At 37.1% G+C, this 21,346-nt stretch overlaps 1 protein-coding gene and 3 non-coding genes across 4 annotated transcripts; 1 reads left to right on the forward strand and 3 right to left on the reverse strand.

The window, feature by feature from the left end:
* Window positions 1–3,546: 3,546 nt before the first annotated feature.
* Window positions 3,547–4,528, forward strand: LOC149027560 (senescence regulator (Protein of unknown function, DUF584)). The gene has a single exon (XM_089163809.1). It carries the CDS (start codon window positions 3,692–3,694, stop codon window positions 4,412–4,414), a length of 723 nt encoding a protein of 240 aa, XP_089019935.1. The 5' UTR covers window positions 3,547–3,691; the 3' UTR covers window positions 4,415–4,528.
* A 12,945-nt stretch (window positions 4,529–17,473) lies between these two features.
* LOC149027561 (small nucleolar RNA Z266) lies at window positions 17,474–17,569 on the reverse strand. Its single transcript, XR_016171356.1, has one exon. It is a non-coding gene; the product is annotated as a small nucleolar RNA Z266 (small nucleolar RNA).
* A 112-nt stretch (window positions 17,570–17,681) lies between these two features.
* On the reverse strand, window positions 17,682–17,779 carry LOC149027562 (small nucleolar RNA Z266). The gene has a single exon (XR_016171355.1). It is a non-coding gene; the product is annotated as a small nucleolar RNA Z266 (small nucleolar RNA).
* A 115-nt stretch (window positions 17,780–17,894) lies between these two features.
* On the reverse strand, window positions 17,895–17,992 carry LOC149027563 (small nucleolar RNA Z266). Its single transcript, XR_016171353.1, has one exon. It is a non-coding gene; the product is annotated as a small nucleolar RNA Z266 (small nucleolar RNA).
* Window positions 17,993–21,346: the final 3,354 nt, after the last annotated feature.

Consider the following 21,346-nt stretch of genomic DNA (forward strand, 5'->3'; position numbering starts at 1 on the left):
GAAACACGTACCATAAGCAATTTGAGTGTTTGTGGAAACAAAAATATTATTATATACATTTAATAAAACTTGCTTTTGAAAGAAAAAAAAAAATCAAAAAATCAACAAGCTATGGTTTCAATCAATCAATCAATCAAAAAATAGAGAAGATGAAGATCAATAACTTATTTACAAAGATAGGGACTAGGGTTTCACCAAAGATATAAAATATGAATAAGGATTTCGATCACCATGGATAGAGAAGATGAAGAATTCAATGATTTATACCACTAGAGCTGAATGTATAAGCAACAAATATAAGAGTTCTATTGACAGTATGAGAAGGTTTTAGTGGGGTTAAAGACTGCATTCTCATAGCGTGATGCAAACCCAAATAGAACCCTAGCATGACCGAGCTATAGAATATATTATCTATACATCAATTAATTAATATTAATATATCTATGACTTAAAACTTGGGACCGCTAGATTGAGGTATGGAGGTGACATGTAGAGGTATCTTCCCACAAGGAAGTGATAGAGAGATAAACTCACAAAATGAGTGACCTTATGCTTCTGTCCATAGGGTTTTGAGACTATACATACTAATAAAGGAGCTCTTAGATTTTATCTCTTATCCTTTCATTGTTATCTTTTGTTTTCGAGCAAATTGCAACAACACTCTAAAATGGAGGCCTTAAAGAATTGACACCCCCACTTCATGTTTGAAAAACACAGACACTTTAAAATTGAATTTTCATTGGACACTTAGTCCAATTTATCATTGAAAACTGTCAAATCACTGTTTATTTTATCTCAATTAAAAAAATATCCCTATTACTATATAAAGGGGGAAAAATGATTTAATGGTTCTCAATGAAAAATTGGACTAATGTGTTTAATGAAATTTCAATTTTTTTGTGTCTGTATTTTTTAAATATAAAATGGGGATGGAAGTGCTTTAAGGCCTCCATTTTGGAGTGCCACTACAATTTGCTCGTTGTTTTTAACAACGAATATGGGTTGAAAGCACTTGAAGGATCCATTATTCTTTTTTTTTGTGTGGTAAACTAAAGATCCATTATTCAGTTGCAAAATTAATGGTCAAGGACTAACCAATCTTGGGGGTGAAAGTATGTTTTTAATCTGTGTCGAATAAATTAGGACATTTAAATACCTTTAAGAAAGTACCAACAATACATTTTAGTCATGACATGTTCGTGATTCCAGTCCCACAAGTGCTCGTGGAAACTCATCAACGGCATTTAACAATCATATGTTAAACAGACTACACTTGAAATTTATAGTGATTTATTTTCTTAGTTCAACCATTTTCCTTTGGCCAACCCCAAGGAACTTCTGGTTCGTCTTGGATCGGTTGTTTGGACTACAAACTGGTATCAACATCTGCCCAAACTCATTTGACCCGGGTTTCTCAGATTTTTATTTGTTTGGATGGGTGTAAGGAAATCATTGCTTTCTTTGTGGTTTTTTTGTTTTTTGTTTGGGGGAGTGTTATATTACATGTACCAAATAGAGCTTTGAAGACCAGCTTCTTGGCATCTCAATGGTTGAGGTACACTGGTGAAGAGAGAGAATCAGAAAATAGAGCATTGAATTTCAGATGAAATCGCTCAAGGAGATGATCCAGACTCTATTTAGTTACTTGAATATGGACATTTAAAAAGGGTAATTTTCATCTGGACCCACTGAGGTTTGGTCTATGTCATTTTTAGTCCAAAAAAACTGAAACTTTGCATCTGCCTCCCCTGTACTATAGAAAAAGTCAATTTAATGACAAATTATCACTTTAATGACAAATTTACCCTTTTTTTAATTTAAACAAAAAACATAGGAAATAAAAAAAAAAAAAAAATTAAGTTAATATTCATTTGTGATTCTCGAAATCCAGTTCTTCAGAACTGTAGCAAAACACTACAAAGCAATCGTCTAATAACATCAAACACTTTGAATGTTTCTTCATTCAACTCATTTAACTTTGAATCCCTAGCTTAAAGCTCTTTTGCTTCACGGGCTACTTTGGAAAACTCAGGTAAGTGGAAACAAGATTCAAGGATTTGAAAAAGGTAAATTTTCATTAAGTGACGATAATTCCGAAGAGAAATAAAAAGGGAAAAAATCCTAGTTTTGAAGAAAAAATTTATTTACGAATTGCAGAAAGGTTGATGGAGGATATGAGAAACCATTGCTAAAGTCGAAGATGTTGTGAAGCAATCATTGGGGATTTTGGAGAAGCTGTTGTTGGCATGTGCCATTAACCGTCATGGAACCAATAGCTGGGACTCTATGGCTATGGAAATACAGAACTGAAACACTCCCATCTCGACGCCACAGACAGAAAGGAAGTATCATGACCTAAACACCGGCAGGCAAAAGACGATAAGAAGATAAACGAAACGCCGACGATAGGAAAGATGTGATTCCATGGCTCGAAGATAAGACCGCGAGAAGACAAATACGAAACCCGACGATAAGAAAGATGTGATTCATGGCTCAAGGGTTAAGAAAACCAAGTGGGAGCGAGCTAGGTTCAAGGGCATGATGTTTGATCTAAACAACTCTTTGATTTCGAATGGCATGATGTTGATTTAAACAACTCTTTTGATTTTGAATTGGCATGATGTTTCGATCTTAAACAACTCTTTTGATTAATGCAACAATCGATCCGTTCAAAATTTTGAATTTGAATTTGATTTTTTTTTTCATTTGTTTTTTCCATGTTTTGTTTAAATTAAAAAAAAAAAGAAGGGCAAATTTGTCATAGAAGTGATAATTTGTCCTAAATTGACTTTTCATAGTACGGGGAGGCGGATGCAAAGTTTCAGTTTTTTTGGACTAAAAATGACATAGACCAAACCTCAGGGGGTCCAGATGAAAATTACCCCATTTAAAAATTTAAACTTGAATGTAATTAATTGATTATTTTGTTTCTATTATTATTACTATTTTTGTTTTCAAATAAGGATTTTTTGGTTTTGTTTTTGGTAGAAGGAATAAGCAACCTATGCATATTATGTGTCACGAGATGAACTTACCAAAAAAAGAAAAGATGAAAATTAAAGTACATTAAATCGGCCCAATTATTAAGATTCTTATACAGTGGCTCGCATTATGGTCTACCGCATTTAAAAGTGGGCCCAGAGTCTATAATATGTGTGTTAACACTTATTTATTCAGTGCTGGAGTCTGACGATTGGGAAGTGGGGACGGTGTTTAAGGATAATGAGGAGGTGAGTAGGTAAAGAGCCGTGGATTCCTGTAAGTCTTCAAGTGGGGCCCAACGTCTTGAAGAGGTCGCCTTCTCCGACGTAAGCCGATGTTGATGCTTTGTTGATGATAGAGACTTATGATGGTGGGCCCAAACCACTCTATCCACGACTCTCTTGCCACGTCGGACCATTCCCATTTCGATTCCGCCACCAGGCGAAGTTTTCATTTTTTTCCGAAAAAAAACCAGCGGAATTACTATATCATATTTTTGTTTGTTTTAAAGAAGAGAGAGACGAGAGAGACGAGAGAGAATAAAAGAGCCAAACCAGTGCGCATCCGTTTCTGAGCTTGCTTTGCTTCCTCCAAATCTCCACACACCCAACAATTATCTTCACTCTTCATCGGTTATCTCTCTACCCGTCGATCGATGCGATGTGGAAACAAACCGCGTGAGCGCTAACCATCGGTGACGTGTTAAGCCATGGAACCTAATGGCGTTTCTGCTTTCCGTCATGGCAAGTCTCATTCGTCGGAGCGTTTTCTTGAACTGTTCTCTCAGCCTTCATCGGAAAATGTGAACGGAGATATTACCGGCGCTGGTGACGAGCTCGACGAAGACGAAGTTTTCTGGACCGGTGACTTCTCTGAACCGACGCAGAAGCATCAGCTTGACCCTCCTTCCACCATTACGAATCGCCGGAACGACCTCAATAAGACGGGATGCCGGATACCGGATAACTTCGGCATCCTCGTAGCATTGGCGGAGGACGAAAAGAAACGGTCGTTAGGGGACCGTCAATTTTTATACAGAAGAGCTTCAGTTTCTTCTTCTCCGTCGTCGTCTTCGTCATCAATTTCATCTTCTTCGCGGATGATTCCGACGATCCCTAAACCACCTCAAAGCATTATGGAGAGAGAGCGTCCGATGTCTGTACCTGCTGGAAAGTTCCAACAGTCGGCTCCAGTAAACGTTCCTGTGATGCCGAAATGGGCAGCCAGCGGAAAGAATCGAGCTGTTCTTGCGGAGGACGATGACAAGGGAGATGATGAAATGCTTCCACCTCATGAGATTGTTGCCAGGGGTTCTGCTAGATCGTCGGCGACGACTTTTTCGGTTCTTGAAGGGGTTGGACGAACTTTGAAGGGAAGAGATCTGCGTCAGGTTCGAAATGCTATCTGGCGGAAAACAGGTTTTCTTGATTGAGAATTCGAACTTTTTTTTCTTCTCTCTATTCCTTTCTGCGTTCCTGTAATCATTTTGGTGGATTTTTTTCAAACCGTTCTTGTCACAATCTGGGGGTTGTTTTTCTTTCTTTCTCATCTCGATTGAGGGCAAAAATTAATATAGTTTGAATCAGAATAAAGTGATTCGCATTTTGCTATTATACGGACATTAAATCAAACGCTCAAGGCTCTACTTGGGGACCATTGTTTTTCTGGCGGGGAGAGTGGGATGTCGATCATGAATTTGGAATTTTCTTCAAAATGTGTTATCTGTGAACCTAAACCTGCGGGACAGAGAATGCACCTACAGCTGACTCTACTGCCATGATTGGCGGAGAAATTTGTGGACTTCCGATCCAAATTATTTGCTTCTGTTAGTGGTTATATCCGAAGTTTACTCGTCATCTCAAATTAATAATGGGAAGCTTCTAATATAGTAATTCATGTTGCTTCAATAGTTTTCTCTGTTATTATTGGTTATCTTCCTTGTTTAACCACAAATATGACTGAATCGTGTTGATAGGTAAACCCTCTCCCTTGCACTTAACTCCATTTAGGTGGGTATGGCTTACTTGAGTTGTTCCATTTTTGTTAATTGTTCAGTGTGAAGAGTAGCGTGACTATACGGTGGAAGCTAGATACTAGAAAGTTAGAAACTCTAGGGAATGAAAAATGTGCAAGAAACTCAAGATCTTTTCATTGAAAGGGTGCTTTAACAAAATTAAAGGACCCTCCCCGGTCCTGTGTTTTCTGGTTATATTGCTTAGACCTCATAGGCAACCTCAGTCTCTCCCTCTCTCTCTTCTCGAGAAGCTTTCTGGAATAATCCATTTATGAAGACCTCCGACCTTAAGAGCTGAATTTGTTGTTTTCTTCCCAATATTTACTGTATGTCTTTCAGTTGGTTGGCTTTATGAATCCAAATAACCTGGACAGGTAGCTGAAACCGAAGATAAAGGGTTTGATATTGTTGATTCAATTTTTGCTCCTTAGAGTCCTCACCAATGGCAGTGATTGAAATTTATTGGTTCTACCAAAAAACAAAAAGATTGAACTTTATTGGCTCTACCAAAAAACGAAAAGATTGAACTTTATTGGCTCTCTAGAGATCTAGTTTTTATTAAAAAGCAAGAATTGTGAGCTTTCTATTTTTGGCTTTTCTTCCTGCATCTTAAATTACAGCCTTGTGACTTAGTTTTTGAGTTGAGTAGAATAGGGTTTGAAAAAAAGATTGAGCCCCAAATCATGCCTATATCTAGGGCATTATCCATAAGCCACTTATTATTATTATTATTATTATTTTAATTTTTTAAATTTTTATTATCACTGAGTTTTTGGCGTAAAGTTGGTGCTTGATGGCTGGGTTTGATGCTCCTGTATAGTAGGTATTGTAAACACTTGGAGTGGGTGCGTTTGAATCATTGAACTAAGTATTGAGCAAATACACTTGTATTTTTTTTTTGTCAACTCATCTTCTTTCTTTTTTGATTACCTTCCTCGCGTATGTCTTTGTCTCAGTAGAGTCTTTGAGTGGCATGTTTCGGTCCTCTTCCAATTGTATTGTCTATAAAGTTGGTGCTTGATAGCAGGGTTTGATTCTCCTGTATGACAGTGGGATTGTAAAAATTAGGGGTTTGGTGCTTCTAAATCATTGAACTGAATATTGAACAAACACAATTCCCATTTAGGGCATTGATTTGTGGATGTAGATTTATTGCTGGGCCATGTAGATATCTTTCTTTATGCAAGATTGTGAATATCTGTGTTTTGGAGGTTAGATGTGTTGCATGAATGCATGATAATTGTAGTGTTCAAAACCATAGTCATCAACAATAGAGTTTGAGAAGAGGATGGGGCTTTGTTATAATTGTAAGGTTGCATTGTAATCAAGTGGTCATGGGTTCGAGTCTGAAAACATTCTCTTTGCAGAAATAGGGTAGGGCTGCATACCTGCTGCCCTCCCAAGACCCAGTAATGCAGGAGCCTCGTGTGTTGGTGTTGGGTGTGTCCATTGAGTTTGAGTAGCTGCAATATGATTAATTGGGTAGTATTAAGGAAGAACTTTGTTTTTGAAATTAAATAACCACAAGCACATAGTATCATGTAGCTAATGGGTTGATCTCAGGGAGATATGCCACCTAGAATTCAATTTCTTAATGGTAATGCGAGAGTTGAATGATTCAATTTTGTTAACTAATTAACGATCCTAATCCATACATCTAATGCAATCGAATTAAGATGAAAAATAAAGCAAACATAACCAACGCATAAATAAAAGACAGGAGGAAAAAAAATGCGAACAATAAAAATAAAAGGGAACTGATCCGAGTGTCAGCTCTGGATCGAGGGAAGGGAGTATAATAATAATGACTCTGACCGTGGATCCTTTGCCGTAGCTTACAGTCCACCGATCGGGGGAAAATATATTAAAGAGAAAAAAAGAAAAGAAAAGTGCAGAAAGTAAATAACAAAGCAATAAAAGCAAAACGGAAACCTTAACCAAAGAGAGGCACGACTGTAGGCATCTTTGATCAAGGACCCGGGGGGAAGGAAGAACAATAAATAAATGCTGAACTTAAATCCTAAATTAAGAATATGGAGGGGTAGATAGAAGCGGGAATGGAGGGGGGGGGAGAGAAGATTATTGAAGAATGTTACTTACTTGCATCTTTGAATCTCCAAAAAACTTGAACAGACGATTCGAATCTCAACCAACCCTAACAACCAGAGAGAAAGCGAATCCTCAAACTTGAAACTTAAACTTGAACTTGAAATTGCATTTAAAAAAATAAAGGAAATACACTTGCATAAAAGATAAATTACACAACTTCAATCTTCCTTGCAAAACATTAAAACCTAAACATTCAATCTAGAATTAGAACCCACAAAGTAATCAAAGAACTAGAGAAAAACTAAAGCAAGCTAAAGAGAATAGAAGGTGCAAGACTAAAATAAACTAAAGAGAAAATTAAGTGTAAACTAGACCTAAGAGGGAGGTAATATTTATAGAAGAAGGAGAATAATTTACAAACAATGAAATAAAATAATAATAATAATAATAATAATAAAAATAATAATAAAGAAAAACAAATAAAGAAAGAGAAAACATTCGTTAGAATAAAAAGAGATAGAGAAAGAATGTGTGGAGAAAGAAAAAATAAAAATAAAATAGTAATACATGAAGAGGGAAAGTGGAAAGAAGGAATAAAAAAATAAAAACTTAACTTTACTTACATGTAGAGAATGTGGAGAAGAAAGAGAAAGAGTGGAAGAAGGAAAGAAGAAGGAAAAAAAAAACTTTTAGAAAAAACGATTTTGGGTTAATTAAGGGAAAAAAATAAAATAGTGAAAATAATAGAAAGTGGGAAGAGAGAGAAATAAATTAATTAGAGAAATAAATAAAATCTTCTAAAATAGAAAATCCTAGTCTTTTACTATTTGTGGGCCCCATACATTCTTTCAATTATAATAAAGAAAAATAAAATAAAAATCATAATCTAATTTTACAAGATATTTTGGAGTTGGCCCATGTTTGCATCTCTAGCCCATCATGCTCCAAATTAGGCCCATTTTCGCACTTGAGAATTTGAATGGACCTCTTGACATGTAAAATCGCATGTTTAATACCCAAAACTCCAGATATTCGCTAAAGTCCTAAAAATTCATAAAATCTGCAAAAACAACATAAAACCCAAGGTAGCTCCACTCAAAGTGTGTAAAATGCATGCTTTATGCCCTAAGATTTCACACATAAATGTGCTCATCAAACTTTCAAATGCATTGGTTCCCTTGTCAATGTCAAAGTTAAGTCAAGTTCAACAATTGGTATCTAAGTGATCGGTTGATAGTTATGGCTTAAGATGAAAACTCTTCATAAGGAAGAGAACCCAAGTTTGATGGTGTGAATTTTGTTTTTTTGGAGGAAATGGAAAACCTACTTGGACACCTGAGTCCACTTGGGTTCCATAGTTAGTGGACACACCTTCTAAAACAGGTCCTACAAGTACGCCAGAGAAAAAGGGGTTTTGAGAATAGCCCCAAGTGATTGAATGCCATTGAAAGTCATTTAGCAAACAAAGAGTTGGCTACAGTTATGTTTTGCATTACAGCCAAGCAAGTCTAGGATAAGTTGAAAAGCCTTCACGAAAGGGATGCTGAGATTAAAAAAATCAAGCTTCAAATTGATAGAGCTCAGTTTGAGGGCTTGAAGATGATAGAGGATGAAAATATTGAAATTACATGATCTGATCAATGAAGTTAGTGAACTCCATTAAGGTATAGGGTGAAGTCATTAGTGAAAACTTGGGTGTTGACTTTTTACTGGATTTTTTTTATATATTTTTATTGGATTCAAATAGTGAGTATTTGCTTATTTACTTCTGTGTGTGCCAAATCTGATTCAATAATCAAAATACCATTTACAGTAACTTTGGTCAAAATCATAAGTACCATTTTGAGTGTTCTTTTTGCAGAACTTATTCATTGATTGGGTTTAAAATGTCAAAAGCAGGCAACACAGAAAAAAATTAGGTCCAAAACCATTTTTTGGGCCTTGTAACCAAGATTTTGAGTTGGCCTGTAAAAATACCAGATTTCGTCTAAGTTTCTGTCTAGACTTGCTATTCATTTGGGGCTTACTGAAACTAGCCTTGAAATGGAGATTTTGAACCTTGCTGGTTTGTGTAATGCCATGTGGCAGTTAGCAAAGTGTTATACTTCACTAGGCATGATAATGGGGAAAACACAAGATAATGCTGGCTACGAGCAAAGCCCACAAGATGAGCTGTGGATGTTGCTATGTCAAGTTAAGGTTTTTACTAGGAGCTATGGCCCATTAATCTGTTCCCTTATTGCATGAGTAAGTTCTAAACTTTTGCCTTGCATCAGTTTTACTTCATAGTTGGTATCCAGATAAAGAAGACTTGCATACATTGATCAACATGGTCGATGTTCTTCTTGAATTTATTTTCATCCTGTTATATATGTTTCTTTGTGGGCATTTTGAAGTTTCAATTCTTGTTTGTTCAGAATGATTTCTGTTCAGTGTTTGGAATCTTATATGGTACTTTCCAATGAGATAGATATCTTATGAAAATTCTGCCAATATACCAATAAAGAGTGTCAGCTTGATCAGGAACTTTGAAACTTATTTCTTAACTTGATTTAGAAGGGGTTAACACTTCTTCGTAGTTGTCATGATCAAGGAGCTTTCCAGCCGACATGTGATGCACAGATAAATCAGACAGCATGGGCTTTTTTTAGCTGAAATAAGCCTTAGGTTGGGTCTTTGACCTAATGGGTTTTCATTGTGACAAAGCCACTTTAATGGTCTGATGTATGGGTTGGTTTGTAGGAGGTAGGAATGAGGGACATTCTTTATCAGTTGGTCTAGTTGGATCCCTGTTCTTGATTTTTAATTGGAGGAAATTTCTATCACTCCCCTAATCTTGGTTTATAATTTTTCTCAAATTTCCCCACGATTTCTTTTCCCTGAGTCCTCCAGAAGAGTAAAATTGACCCCTCTTTCTCTGTTGATAATTAAGTATTTTACATTATACCTGGTCCCTTTGCCTGCCTCTTCTTTTCCTCTTACAGCCTCCTCTATCAACTACAGGGCCCCTGGCCCCCAGTTTGGTTCTCCCTTCTTTTTGCATCTCCTTCCACTGAGCCTGTACCTGTAATGGCTTTGGCTCTCAACAATTCTCCAGATTTCTATGAACTCCCTGTCACTATATCTGCTATCTTGGTATTAGAAAAAGAAATATGAGTAGCCAAAAGGGTTAAAAACAAACCTTCTTGGAACATTGCTCTCTGCAAGGCATGGGGTTAGGTTTTGTACAGTTGTCCCCCAGACCCTGCAGCAGTGGTAGCCTTATGCACTTGGATGCTCCTTTTTATTTTATTTTCACTGTATAGTGTGAGCTTAAAAGAATGGAGTGGAGAACCTAGCTGGAATCAAAGGCAAGCCTGAATACTTGATTAGATGAGGATCAAATGGAAACCTCGTCCGTGCAATCAAACTCAGCTTGTCAACAACAAGCTCCAGCCAAGGATTAGAGGGATTTTGAATTGGTTTATGCAAAGGCTTGACAACCCCTTGAAATTCTGCAAACATGTCATATTGTGCTCAAGAGTGGCTACTTTTGCATTGGAGGAGATTATTAGATCATCCACAAAAGGCAACGTGAGTGAGCTTAAGAGCTTACACTTTTGGATGGGAGACACCAGTTGGTGTTCCATACAACGCTGATGCTTCTGCAGGCTTCAAGAGCAACGGGTGATGACAAGGGAGAGGACAGCCATAATGGATACCCACAATGGAAGTTAAGTGACCAGTTGGAGTACTATTGAGAAGCACTGAGAAGCACATGGAGGAGATACAATGATATATCCAATTTTCACATGCTGGGAAAAGACTGTCTTATGCAGAACCTAGAAATATATTTCCATGCTCCCACTGCTATCAGTCATAGGCTTTGTGTATGTCTATCTACATTAGGGCAGCAAGGTAATTGAGGATCTTATCAAACCCCATGACTATCTTATTGCAAAGGAGGGTATTATCCAAGACCAGCCTACTGACGATGAAAACTAATTGATTGTTTACTAGCAAGAGAGTCAACCACTAACTTGAGCTTGTGACCAAGACTTTGGCAATGCACTTGGTGTGAGCTTATTGATCATATTCTCAGGGATAGGCCTGAAAGATACCATGGATAAATAGCCTAAAATATATCCTTGGAAGGGGTCTGCCTCGCTTCAGTCTGATTCAATGTCTTCAAGTCGATGGAGAAAGGAACCATCACTGGACAGAAGAATGGGAATGAAGTAGATATTTGGTTTGTGGTTTTTGTTGACGTATGAATTTAAACACCAAAAAAAATTAGAAAAATCGAGCTCCAACCATTTAATCCTTTGTTTTTGTACCAAGAAACTCTTTTTCTGAGTGACCAAGGAAAGAGGCTCTAAGTGATAACTTTTTCTTCATTTGTCAGGGTTGAATATCAGAAATTTTGTTTCTGCAACCAGAAACCAATGAAGAGATGTTCCCAGATGAGGCAGGGCTCCAAACTCTGGGGCTATTTGTAGCTTACTGAAGCTTCCTGCAACGGCAAGTAGGGGGTTTAAAAGGGTTGACCTGGTTGAACTAGGCCTTCTTCAGCAGGGAGAAAATCTGGGTGAGAGGACTACATGTCAAAATATTTGAATAGGCTAGAAAGGCAAGAGGGATGGGACAGTGGTTAAGACATAACAAGTCTGGCAAAGGAAGCATTAGAGGGGAGGAAGGTGGAGAACCATGCTTCATTGACCAGGACCATGTTAAGCTTGTGAACAATTGGGGAGTCACTACTTCTATTTGTCGGGATAATTTATGGCTAGAGGTACTTAAGACCCCCTTGATTTTCATGATTATACTGAACAACGTTGAAGTCACAACACAATCCCCAATTGAGGAACCCATCCTACAAGACTATGAAAAAGTAACCCCAAAGGTTCTCTCATTGGTAAAAAGAGGCATACCTATATTTCTAGGTGAAGGAGTTGAGTGGAAGAGGAAAGAATAAACTATAAATTCTGAAGGGGTCCCCTCGAAACCAGAGAGTAGGCAGAGATGACTTTAGTGTGGTTAGAGTAATTAGGATCAACCAGGACCATTTAAGGATTTCGATTAGCATTAGCCTCATTGGTGAAGCAGCGGAATGAAGCATGGTGCAGCTTAATGTGGGAATGTACCTTTGCCTGTTTGGAAGGGTTATTAAGGCTCTGGTATTCCAAATAATTCCCTGGTTCATTAGATGGGAGGGGCTACCCAAGGATAGGCTGGACATGGAAGGGGATTGCTTCTGTGCCAATGTTGGGGCTAGCGAACGAAGTTACCTGCTAACAGTTGACTTCTTCAAAAATGCTCTTTTTTTTTCTTCCTCCAGTTTCTTGAAACTGAGTTCCTTTTTATTGTTGTATATTTTGTGGTTCTTATGTTCTAATCTAAAGTATCCAGCCATCAATTTCAGAGATCCTACTTCAAGTCGGCTTTTTAAAAGTCCCAGTTTTGAATGTTTCCTGTTTTCGGCACTGTTTTGTTCCACTTTTCAAACTCGTAACTGCATTGTGATTGGAACCCTAGTCTGTCTTGCAACTCTGCAGGACTTATCTATCCTATTCTCATTATGACTGCTCAATGCTTGTAGATCTGTTCAGGAGATCCAAACCAAATTTGACTGTATCACTTAGCCAGTTAAAAGATTAGCCTTCAACTGGAATTTGAACATGATCAGACAATTCCTTTCTCCGATATTCAATTTTTTGAATCTAGGTTTGTCCCTTACTTGCGATCACACTCTGATGTCCAACTGGAAATCACTGTTTTAGGGTTAGCACATGGAGCCCCTTCCCTGTTTCCTAACTTCTACAATATCCTCAAGGCCCAAGGGCTGCCAAACCTGTCAACTACTATCATTCCCAATGTAAGAGTCACAAGACTCAACCAAGTGCCTGTTGGAGAAAGAAATTGAAACCGGGTACCTTTTTCTAGGGGTTTTCTAGGGATTTCAGTGGGGCCCATAGCATAACTGCTTAAGGAGACCGGTCGTTTTTTCTGAAGGGCTTTTGAGTTCATATTAGATAGTGGGAGTGGTTGGTATTTATAAATCTTTAGGTTCACATTTATGCTTGGTTTTTTTGTATCGGGCATGGTTTGGAGCTAATAGTTGTAGTTATTTATTCTGTCAATATAATGCTAAATTGTAGAAGTCATTATGTCTCCTTGTCCAACTGGGAACCAAAACCAGGTTTTGTACCTGGACAAGATGGAAGAAGGAATAGCTCAGACTTTATATACTGATTCTAATTTCTACTTTTCTAGAATATATGGAGTTTCAATGGAATAACATTTTGTAACTGAGTTGAGTTTTGTTTCATCAGGTGCATGCGTAATCATATTATCAGTACTTAGTAAGACTTATTAGTTCTGGTTTCTTTGCATCCAGCTAATACTGGCTTTTGAATCACAAAACTGATTTCCATGAGAATATTTTAGCAGTGATATTGAAGATAAAACGCAATGATGTCAAACCAATGTTTACTCTAGAACAGGTACAAGTACACTGAACAGGAACCTACAGCAATTGTTTACTGACGCCTGGTTGGGATCCTAGTAATTTTCAAAATCATATTGATCTAAAGCTTAGCATACCTTCTGTTTCTTTATCTTTTTTCCTTTTGGTCAGTCTGGAACCCTTATACTAACTCCTGGTAAGGCTGTTATGCTTGTTCTCATGATTTGCTATATACTACATTCACCTATCTCACTAAATGCTCTTATGTTGGGGCATGCGGAATTGAATCCAGGTCAGTACATGCTAAAGATCTGGTTCATTCCGTTTCGTTTCCACTTTCAGGTTTATTTTTTTTCTGTTAGGTCTCGGCTTCTCAGCTATGATCTTATCTTTAATCTTGTGAAAACTTACAATATTCTCATATGATATCTTTGGCTAAAATTGACATTGATTTTTGGATTAATTCTAGCCCCTACATCTGTTGTTGCACAGAATTTGTTTATTTCGTAACCTACAATAACGTTGGTTTTTGTACTTGCAAAATGGTTTTGTAGATAACATAATGACACTTTATGAGATTAGATGCCGAGTAAAATGGGAATATATTTTAGTCAATACACTGTGACAAAGGTCGAAATGTATGATGTGGTAACTGGTAACGTCGAATTTTAAGCTGGGTGTCGTAATTAATTTTGACTGACATCAGCCAGAATTGGTTCCAGGAATCCTTTGATCGGCTGAAATGTTAATTACAAGCCATTAATATATCTTGGGTATTTTGGTAGAATACGTCCGGATGTTAAAGGTGGTCTGCTTTTTCTTGTGATCAGTATAGGTTAATGCAGTATTTCTATTTCAATTCGAACATGGATTTGATTGACAGTCTATGTTGTGCTTTTTACTGGTAGCTGAAGCCATTAAGTGCTAATTATTATTGGTGATTCAATTTGATGTTATTAGTTAGTCACACTTTAAGTTTAAAGAGTGAAGAACTCTGTGTTAATTAAGTCAAAATTTCGAATTTCAAATGATGAAAATATGTTTAGTCCCAAAACAACAAAATGATCAAGGTACCTCTTAATATCAATTTATTTAATTCATATTCAATACTTATGTGGACTCATTTACTTTTTCCACTCTGTTTGTCGGAAATCACTCACTATTGTCACCAAACCCCCTCCCCTTTAGACCACCACTGTCCCTACCTGTGCCCCTCCCCCTGCAGAAAATGATGAACTTAAGAAAAATCAACAATAATGAGCAGTGGTGGCTCAGTTTAAATCTTCAAATAAAAACCCCTACCAAGGTGCAGTACCTTCCTTTCCTCTCCTCTTCATTTTTTAAGTATTATCTAATCTTCCTGGTGAACATCACCATCAACATATCAGTTTTAAAGTTTTATCTGGACTGATATACCATAAACCAACTTGGAAAACTTGGTTAGATCCGAAAAACAAACAGAGAATTTCAACTCCCAGGTGGGCAGGGGGAAAAGGAAAATCCCAAATCCAAAAGTTAAGAAGGCAGTGAATCTTTTTTGATAGTGAAGGAAAATATATATTGCTTAAAGCAAGTTATGTGAGTTACTTGTATCCTCACAAATTAACATAGTACTGCTGCTAGTGCTATTTGCAGCCCAGATTGCTAAATTAGTAAAGCTCGTAAGTAGTGATGGGGACTTGAAAGTACAAAAAGATGCTGCAAAGAGTTTGTCAAAATGTTGATCGTGTCAAAGTCATTGGCCATGGTGGCATGATTTGGCTAGCAGGTCTTGAACCTCATCCAAATTGCACCATATTTCATGTGGATTGGTGTTCAAATATGATGCCAAAACCCTTTTTGATTACCCCTAGTAATGTGACTAATGTCTTCACGTATTGAAGAACAAGCTAGGGGCAACAATTGTGTTCTAATTCAATGTGATGCTTCTAAAGTTTCTGGGGATTTTGAAGGGGGTGTGGGGTATGTCTTCTTCAATGAAATGGAGTTGTAACAATGCAATCTCAGAACCTATGGTGTAAGAACAAATCCTTCTTGTTGAGGCTCTAGTTGTAAGAGTGGTTACGGTGTTTGCTCTTTATTGTCGTGTGTCTCAGGTGCAACTCCCATCAAACTGCAAAGAACTCATTCGGTTTCTTCACAACTCTAACAAACTGGATTACCTTCTTTCTGGAGCCCCGGTGGTTGAAGATATCCTTCAACTCTCAGGCGACTTCTTTTCATGTTTTTTTGAATGTATTTCTAGGGAGTATAATGGGTATGCCCACTCCTTAACTCAGAAGGCTTTCACTTTAGCAAGAAAGACTGAGTGACCAATTTCTACTATGGGCTTCCATCCTTGTCTTGCTCTTTAGAATGAAATTTCCTTTTACAAAAAAAAATAAGGCCCTCAAGCTTTTGCCTCTTCTTTCCATTTGCCCAGCACCCAAATAGAGAAGACTCCCATTTTTAACAATCCCCATACACCATCATGTGCTGTTCAGAAGTTTGATACATACCCCTAACCAATAGGTTTATTCTCTGACCATTGGGATAAGATAAACTTATCCGGTAACCTTGCATTCACAAGATGCCATATTTAAATCTAGAATGCAGTGGTAATTTTCAAATAAAATTCCACCACGAGATAAATTCATAAACACTTGGGTATACCTTTGTTTCTTCAATGCTTAACCCCAACAACTTGGCTGAGAACTCGTTATTGGGTGCAATTAACAATACCCACCGATCATTTGTGAAGCACCGATCATTTGTGAAGGAAATAGAAAGTTCTGAAGAGATAGATTCAAAGTTTGTGATGCTTGAGAGATACACCTTGTTCATCTGGATATTTCTTGCCATTTCAGCCATAGTGATTTTCAGAAACCATATATCTATGAGCTATTTCTCCATGGGTCAAACCAAAAAAAAGTTTCTTTTGTCGTTTCCCACCTTTCTCTTATCCTTGGATCAAAGAGACTGGTCTTGGTTGCTGCCCATAAGGTCATACGTTCACTAATCAAGCACCGTCCTTTTATTAGTAGAAGTGTTGTATTCATATCTATTTTTGTAAGCTTAATCCCCCAAGAATTTAAGTAGATGATGGGTGTCCTGCTACTTTCTTGCCCATATATCCGAGAAGATATTGATTTGTAGTTATTTCTATCCTTCCTAAGCCCAGAACCAACATTTAGTGTTCATAAAAACATCCTAATAGTTCGAGTTGAAGGTGTCCTGCTACTTTTTTCTAATCACCGATTTAACACCTCATTTCCAACAAGAGGTAGATGATGGTAGCGTGGAGATGGAATAGGGTAGTTTCCAGCGGTGGTTAGAACTTTCTGACAAGCAGAGTAAATGAAAAATGAAGGAGATGGATAAAGACCAACTAAGGGAGAGTCCGAGTAACAACAATAGAGATTATTTAGTAAAAACACTTTATTTACTTGACAATAAAGATACTCTGTAAAATGTGAGTAACTAATAATATTTGACAGCAAAAAAACTCTCAGAGAAATATCTACACATCAGAAAAAGCCTATAAAACTTCTATCATCGTTCTTCATTTTTGGCATTGGCTTAAAGGTTATGCCCGGCATTTGGTACCTCTGGAATACAAACATGCGTTAGTAAAGACTTTAAACATCAATTAAGCCATCAAATTCCTCTCTCTGCCTGCCAACTCTGACATCCTTCATTGTTTCTACCTTTCTATTTTTCCTCCTCGCTCACACACTTCATTAGTGCTATCCTCCATCACCACATCCTCGAATTCCAAGTCTCTACCTGCAAATTCTAACATACCCCCTACCCATTGCCTCCTCCCAGTTTTCGAAAGTCTAGGTATTGTTTTCAACAATTGTTCACCATTCCTCCACTCTTCGTTGTGATTCAGTTCCATGTCACGATTTAAATCAATGACAAACAGAATAAAATAAAATAAATTTATTACTAGACATAATAAATAAAAAACACTTGCACCAGAGAGAAGATTATGCGAGAAGACAAGGGCAAGTCAGAATATCAATAAGCTTTAGAAGTTAAATGTCATTAAGGAACAACCTTTCACTCACAAAATTACTTCATCATTCTTGCCTCATTGCCTTGTAACCAAAAGATACATAATAAAATAAAGGGGGAAAAGGAAAAGGAAATAGCCAGACTTGGAGAGAAACTTGTTGGACGAATGTTTAAAAGAAGAAGAGATTATGGACCAGGCAAGTCAGAATATCAATAAGCCTCAGAAGTTTAATCACGAAGGAGTTAAACATCCTTTCGTACATCTAATTGCTTCGTCATTCTCGCCTCATTGTCACAGAGAATAAATTTGTCTACACCCAAAAGGAACCTAAAAATAAATTAACAAATTAGGGGAAAGGAGGGTTGAAATCTTGAAAACGGGTTGATGCATGGAAATGAAGTAGAATGGGGCAAGTCAGAATATCAATAAGCCTCAGAAATTAAGGTCATGAAGGAGTCTACATCCTTTCATACATCTAATTGACTCATCATTCTTGCCACAACGGCTACACATAAACCCAAAAAAAAAAATGATCAGAAACTTAAAGGGAGAACTTGGAGCAGATGAATTCCAAGGGGAACTAACTGTCAACAAGAGTAATAACTTCTTACTCAATAGGACTATTCCCCCACCGTTACTGAGTGACACATTTCATTGTGCATCAAGTCAAAAGAAACCCATATCATAAAATAACAAGTCCAAATTAGCTGAAAAAAAAAAAGTGGGAGAGGGGAGACCAAGGGAAACCCCAAGAGAAACCCCATTTTTACTATTGCGCAGCTATGACTCGAAACGCTTCCATAGAAAGAATACGGGAAGGCGATCTTAAGGGCTGCGCTTACGAAATAAAATTGAAGATATCAATCATCATTGAAAAACTAAAACGAAGAATTAAAAGAATCAAATAAAACCTAAGATTGCAGTATAAATGACAAACATAAACAAGAAAAGAAGAGCAAATAGTTAGAAATGTACGAAAAAACAGACAAAATAACGGAGACAGGAATTTAAAGCTCAAGTAGAACGATGGTGGAGACATGGGAGACTACAGTTGAGAATGTTTTGATGATCATTCTATTCAGGCTTTAGAATTCTTAAGTCAGAGTTCATCTCTGCGATCTTGGCCGCCTCACAACCAAAAAACCCTAGCCGCTGCGAGAGGAAGCAGATGCAGACTTTCGAGCGATTTGGGGTTTATTATATAGGTAGCTACACTAGGCGGATAGAAAAACGTCGATGCCCTATATTTATTTAAATGACGTAAATGCCCCCTCTATAATATGAGATGGATCTACTTCTACAGGTGCACCTGGGCCTTGGGCTGGGCCTGAAATTATTCAATTCTCAGCTACCGGCCCTGCGATAGATCAACCTGCAATCTCAGATCCTGACTGCAAGTTCAGGTAAAGTCGAGTCCATTTTGTGACAAATTCTGAAATTCTATGACGTGTGTTACTTTACCATTCTCTCCCTCGGATATGGCTACATTTTTGTTTCCTTTAATACCTTTATCTATTCAATCAATTATTCTTTTAAGACTAATAAATAAGGTCCAAAATTGTAACTTTATATTCACCAGTAGTATAATAATAAAATCAAGGTGCGCACAACCTGGCCCGAATGAACCTCATTTTCCAAAAAAAATAAAAAAAAAAAATTAATTGAAATTAAAATGTAAAACTCTCCAATATGATTAAATTGTAACTAATATTAAATACACAAGTGTACATACAATTATACAACCTATCGTTAATCTAGAAATGTTGAAAATACCGGCATATGGTGCAATTATAATTATGTAACATTCCTGATCTCTTAGGGCCTGTTTGGTTACATGAGTTTAGAGATTTCAAATTGATAAATTTCAAATCTATGTAGTCATAATTCATAAAATTAATAGTTTGGTTAACCTAAATATGGGGAATGAAATTTGTGGATTCCTCTTGAAAAACTGTTTGGTAGACATGATTTTTGTGAATGTGAAAATGTTTAGCAATTTTATAGTCGAGTAAATCAAACATTTCATCTTATATCCATAAATATATAGATTTACGTTTTTGGTGTAAAAAGATGAATCTATAAATTTTATGAATCTAAGAATTTTCACAACCAAACGGGTATAAATCATATATTCATGAATCTAGAGATATGTTTACCAAAAAAACAAGAAAAAAAATTTAGATATTTAAAATCTCTAGATTCATATAACCAAACAGACCCTTATGCTATGACATCCAAAGCCATGATAACATAAACAATCTCATTTGTAAGTAAGATCATTCAGACATTGAGACACCTGGAACTTACAAGGCTCAAGTTGCAGAAGGTTGGATGAATGGCATCCATTCAAGATACAATGGAGAACACATCGTTGTTGGCTTGGACATCAAATGGAAACTCCATTGGATTGGACCAGTGAGCAACAAAATTACTACTTTGTAACCCTGTACTGTCAATATTTGTCTCATCCTCCAACACCTCTCACGCAGGAGCCACGGGGACGGGGGGCCCCCCCGGAGAAAGAAAAATCCGTTTTCCCATTCTCTATCTTTAAATGTAAAATACCACAGGCCCCCCAAAATTAAAAAAAAAAAATATAAAGAGAGGGACAAGTCACAAATCTCTATCAAGGATCATTCAACCCAGTTTAAGGAATAAAAGAAATTCAATAAAACAACACGACAGAATTTTCTATATATTATCTCCTATTTCATTTTTATTTATCTCCAGAATCTCTCTTATCTTATTTTTCTCTTTTTCCTCACACGCTCACAAAAAGAAGAGTAGCAACTTGGAATTCAAATCTCTCCACATCGATCATTCTCTTCTCAAATATTCATTCTTTATCTCCACCCGAATTTCTATTAATTTACCGAATTTTTAATGTAGACTCACATTAAAATATAATAATATATCATGAGATGGGACCCGGGTCCCACATTGGCCCCTACTTGGCCCCCTCCATGTTCAATCCTGGCTCCGCCCATGCTCTCACGGGCTACATTCGCTAGTCCCTCAACGATTTCCTAAATTAACCTTTTTTTCACCTTTGAAGATTTTGAATGATTTTTTTTTGGAATGAGGTTCATTCGGGCCAGCGCTTGCGCGCATCAACTACATCCTCATGGCGCTTTTTATATAATTAATATAGGCAGAGCTTTGCCCCTGGCTCGAAGGGATTCGAATTCTGACTTACTATGTGGAAGCGTTGGATTTTGCCAACTGAGCCACCACTTGGGGTTATTTTTAAATGAAAATTTAGACCTAATGAAAAAATTATCCATCTATCTGACCATTGATTTCTTTTGAGAACAGGTGTCATAATTTTGTGTTTACGTGAACAAGAATCCTCATGGACCCCATGGATCCGACACAAAAATAAATTAGGTGCAATGGAATCCCTCACTTTACGTGATTCATGGAGGATGTGGACCCAGGCATATGAACCCGGGACCAACTGATCCATTTGGGTACTAGATTTACCATTTGCATTCGATTTTGGTGATTACCATGGAGAGTGGTTGGATCAACATCAACTGATCAAATTATACATCCATTTTCGATCTCATTAAGAAGTGTAAGCTGGGAAAATTAAACCTTCGGAACAGTCCAACTAACATCTTCAATTTGTTGTAAGCTTTACATTACATAGTATACTATAAATTCGTGTCAGAGACTCTGACGAGCAGCAATGAATTCCATTTAAAGTTGTACCAAAGAAGTAGAATTACATTCAAAGTTCTTCCTTTAACCTCACTTGCACAATCTAAAGTAGAATCCCATTCTCTAGCGTTTTACAGTCATGCGGGGAGTTCTTTCTATTTACCATTTTTTCTGGTCATTTTGGTGTCTGCAA

This window comes from Hakea prostrata, chromosome 1 (genome assembly GCF_041222555.1).
Source record: "Hakea prostrata isolate BN-2017 chromosome 1, UWA_Hpros_2, whole genome shotgun sequence".
Lineage (NCBI taxonomy): Eukaryota > Viridiplantae > Streptophyta > Magnoliopsida > Proteales > Proteaceae > Hakea > Hakea prostrata.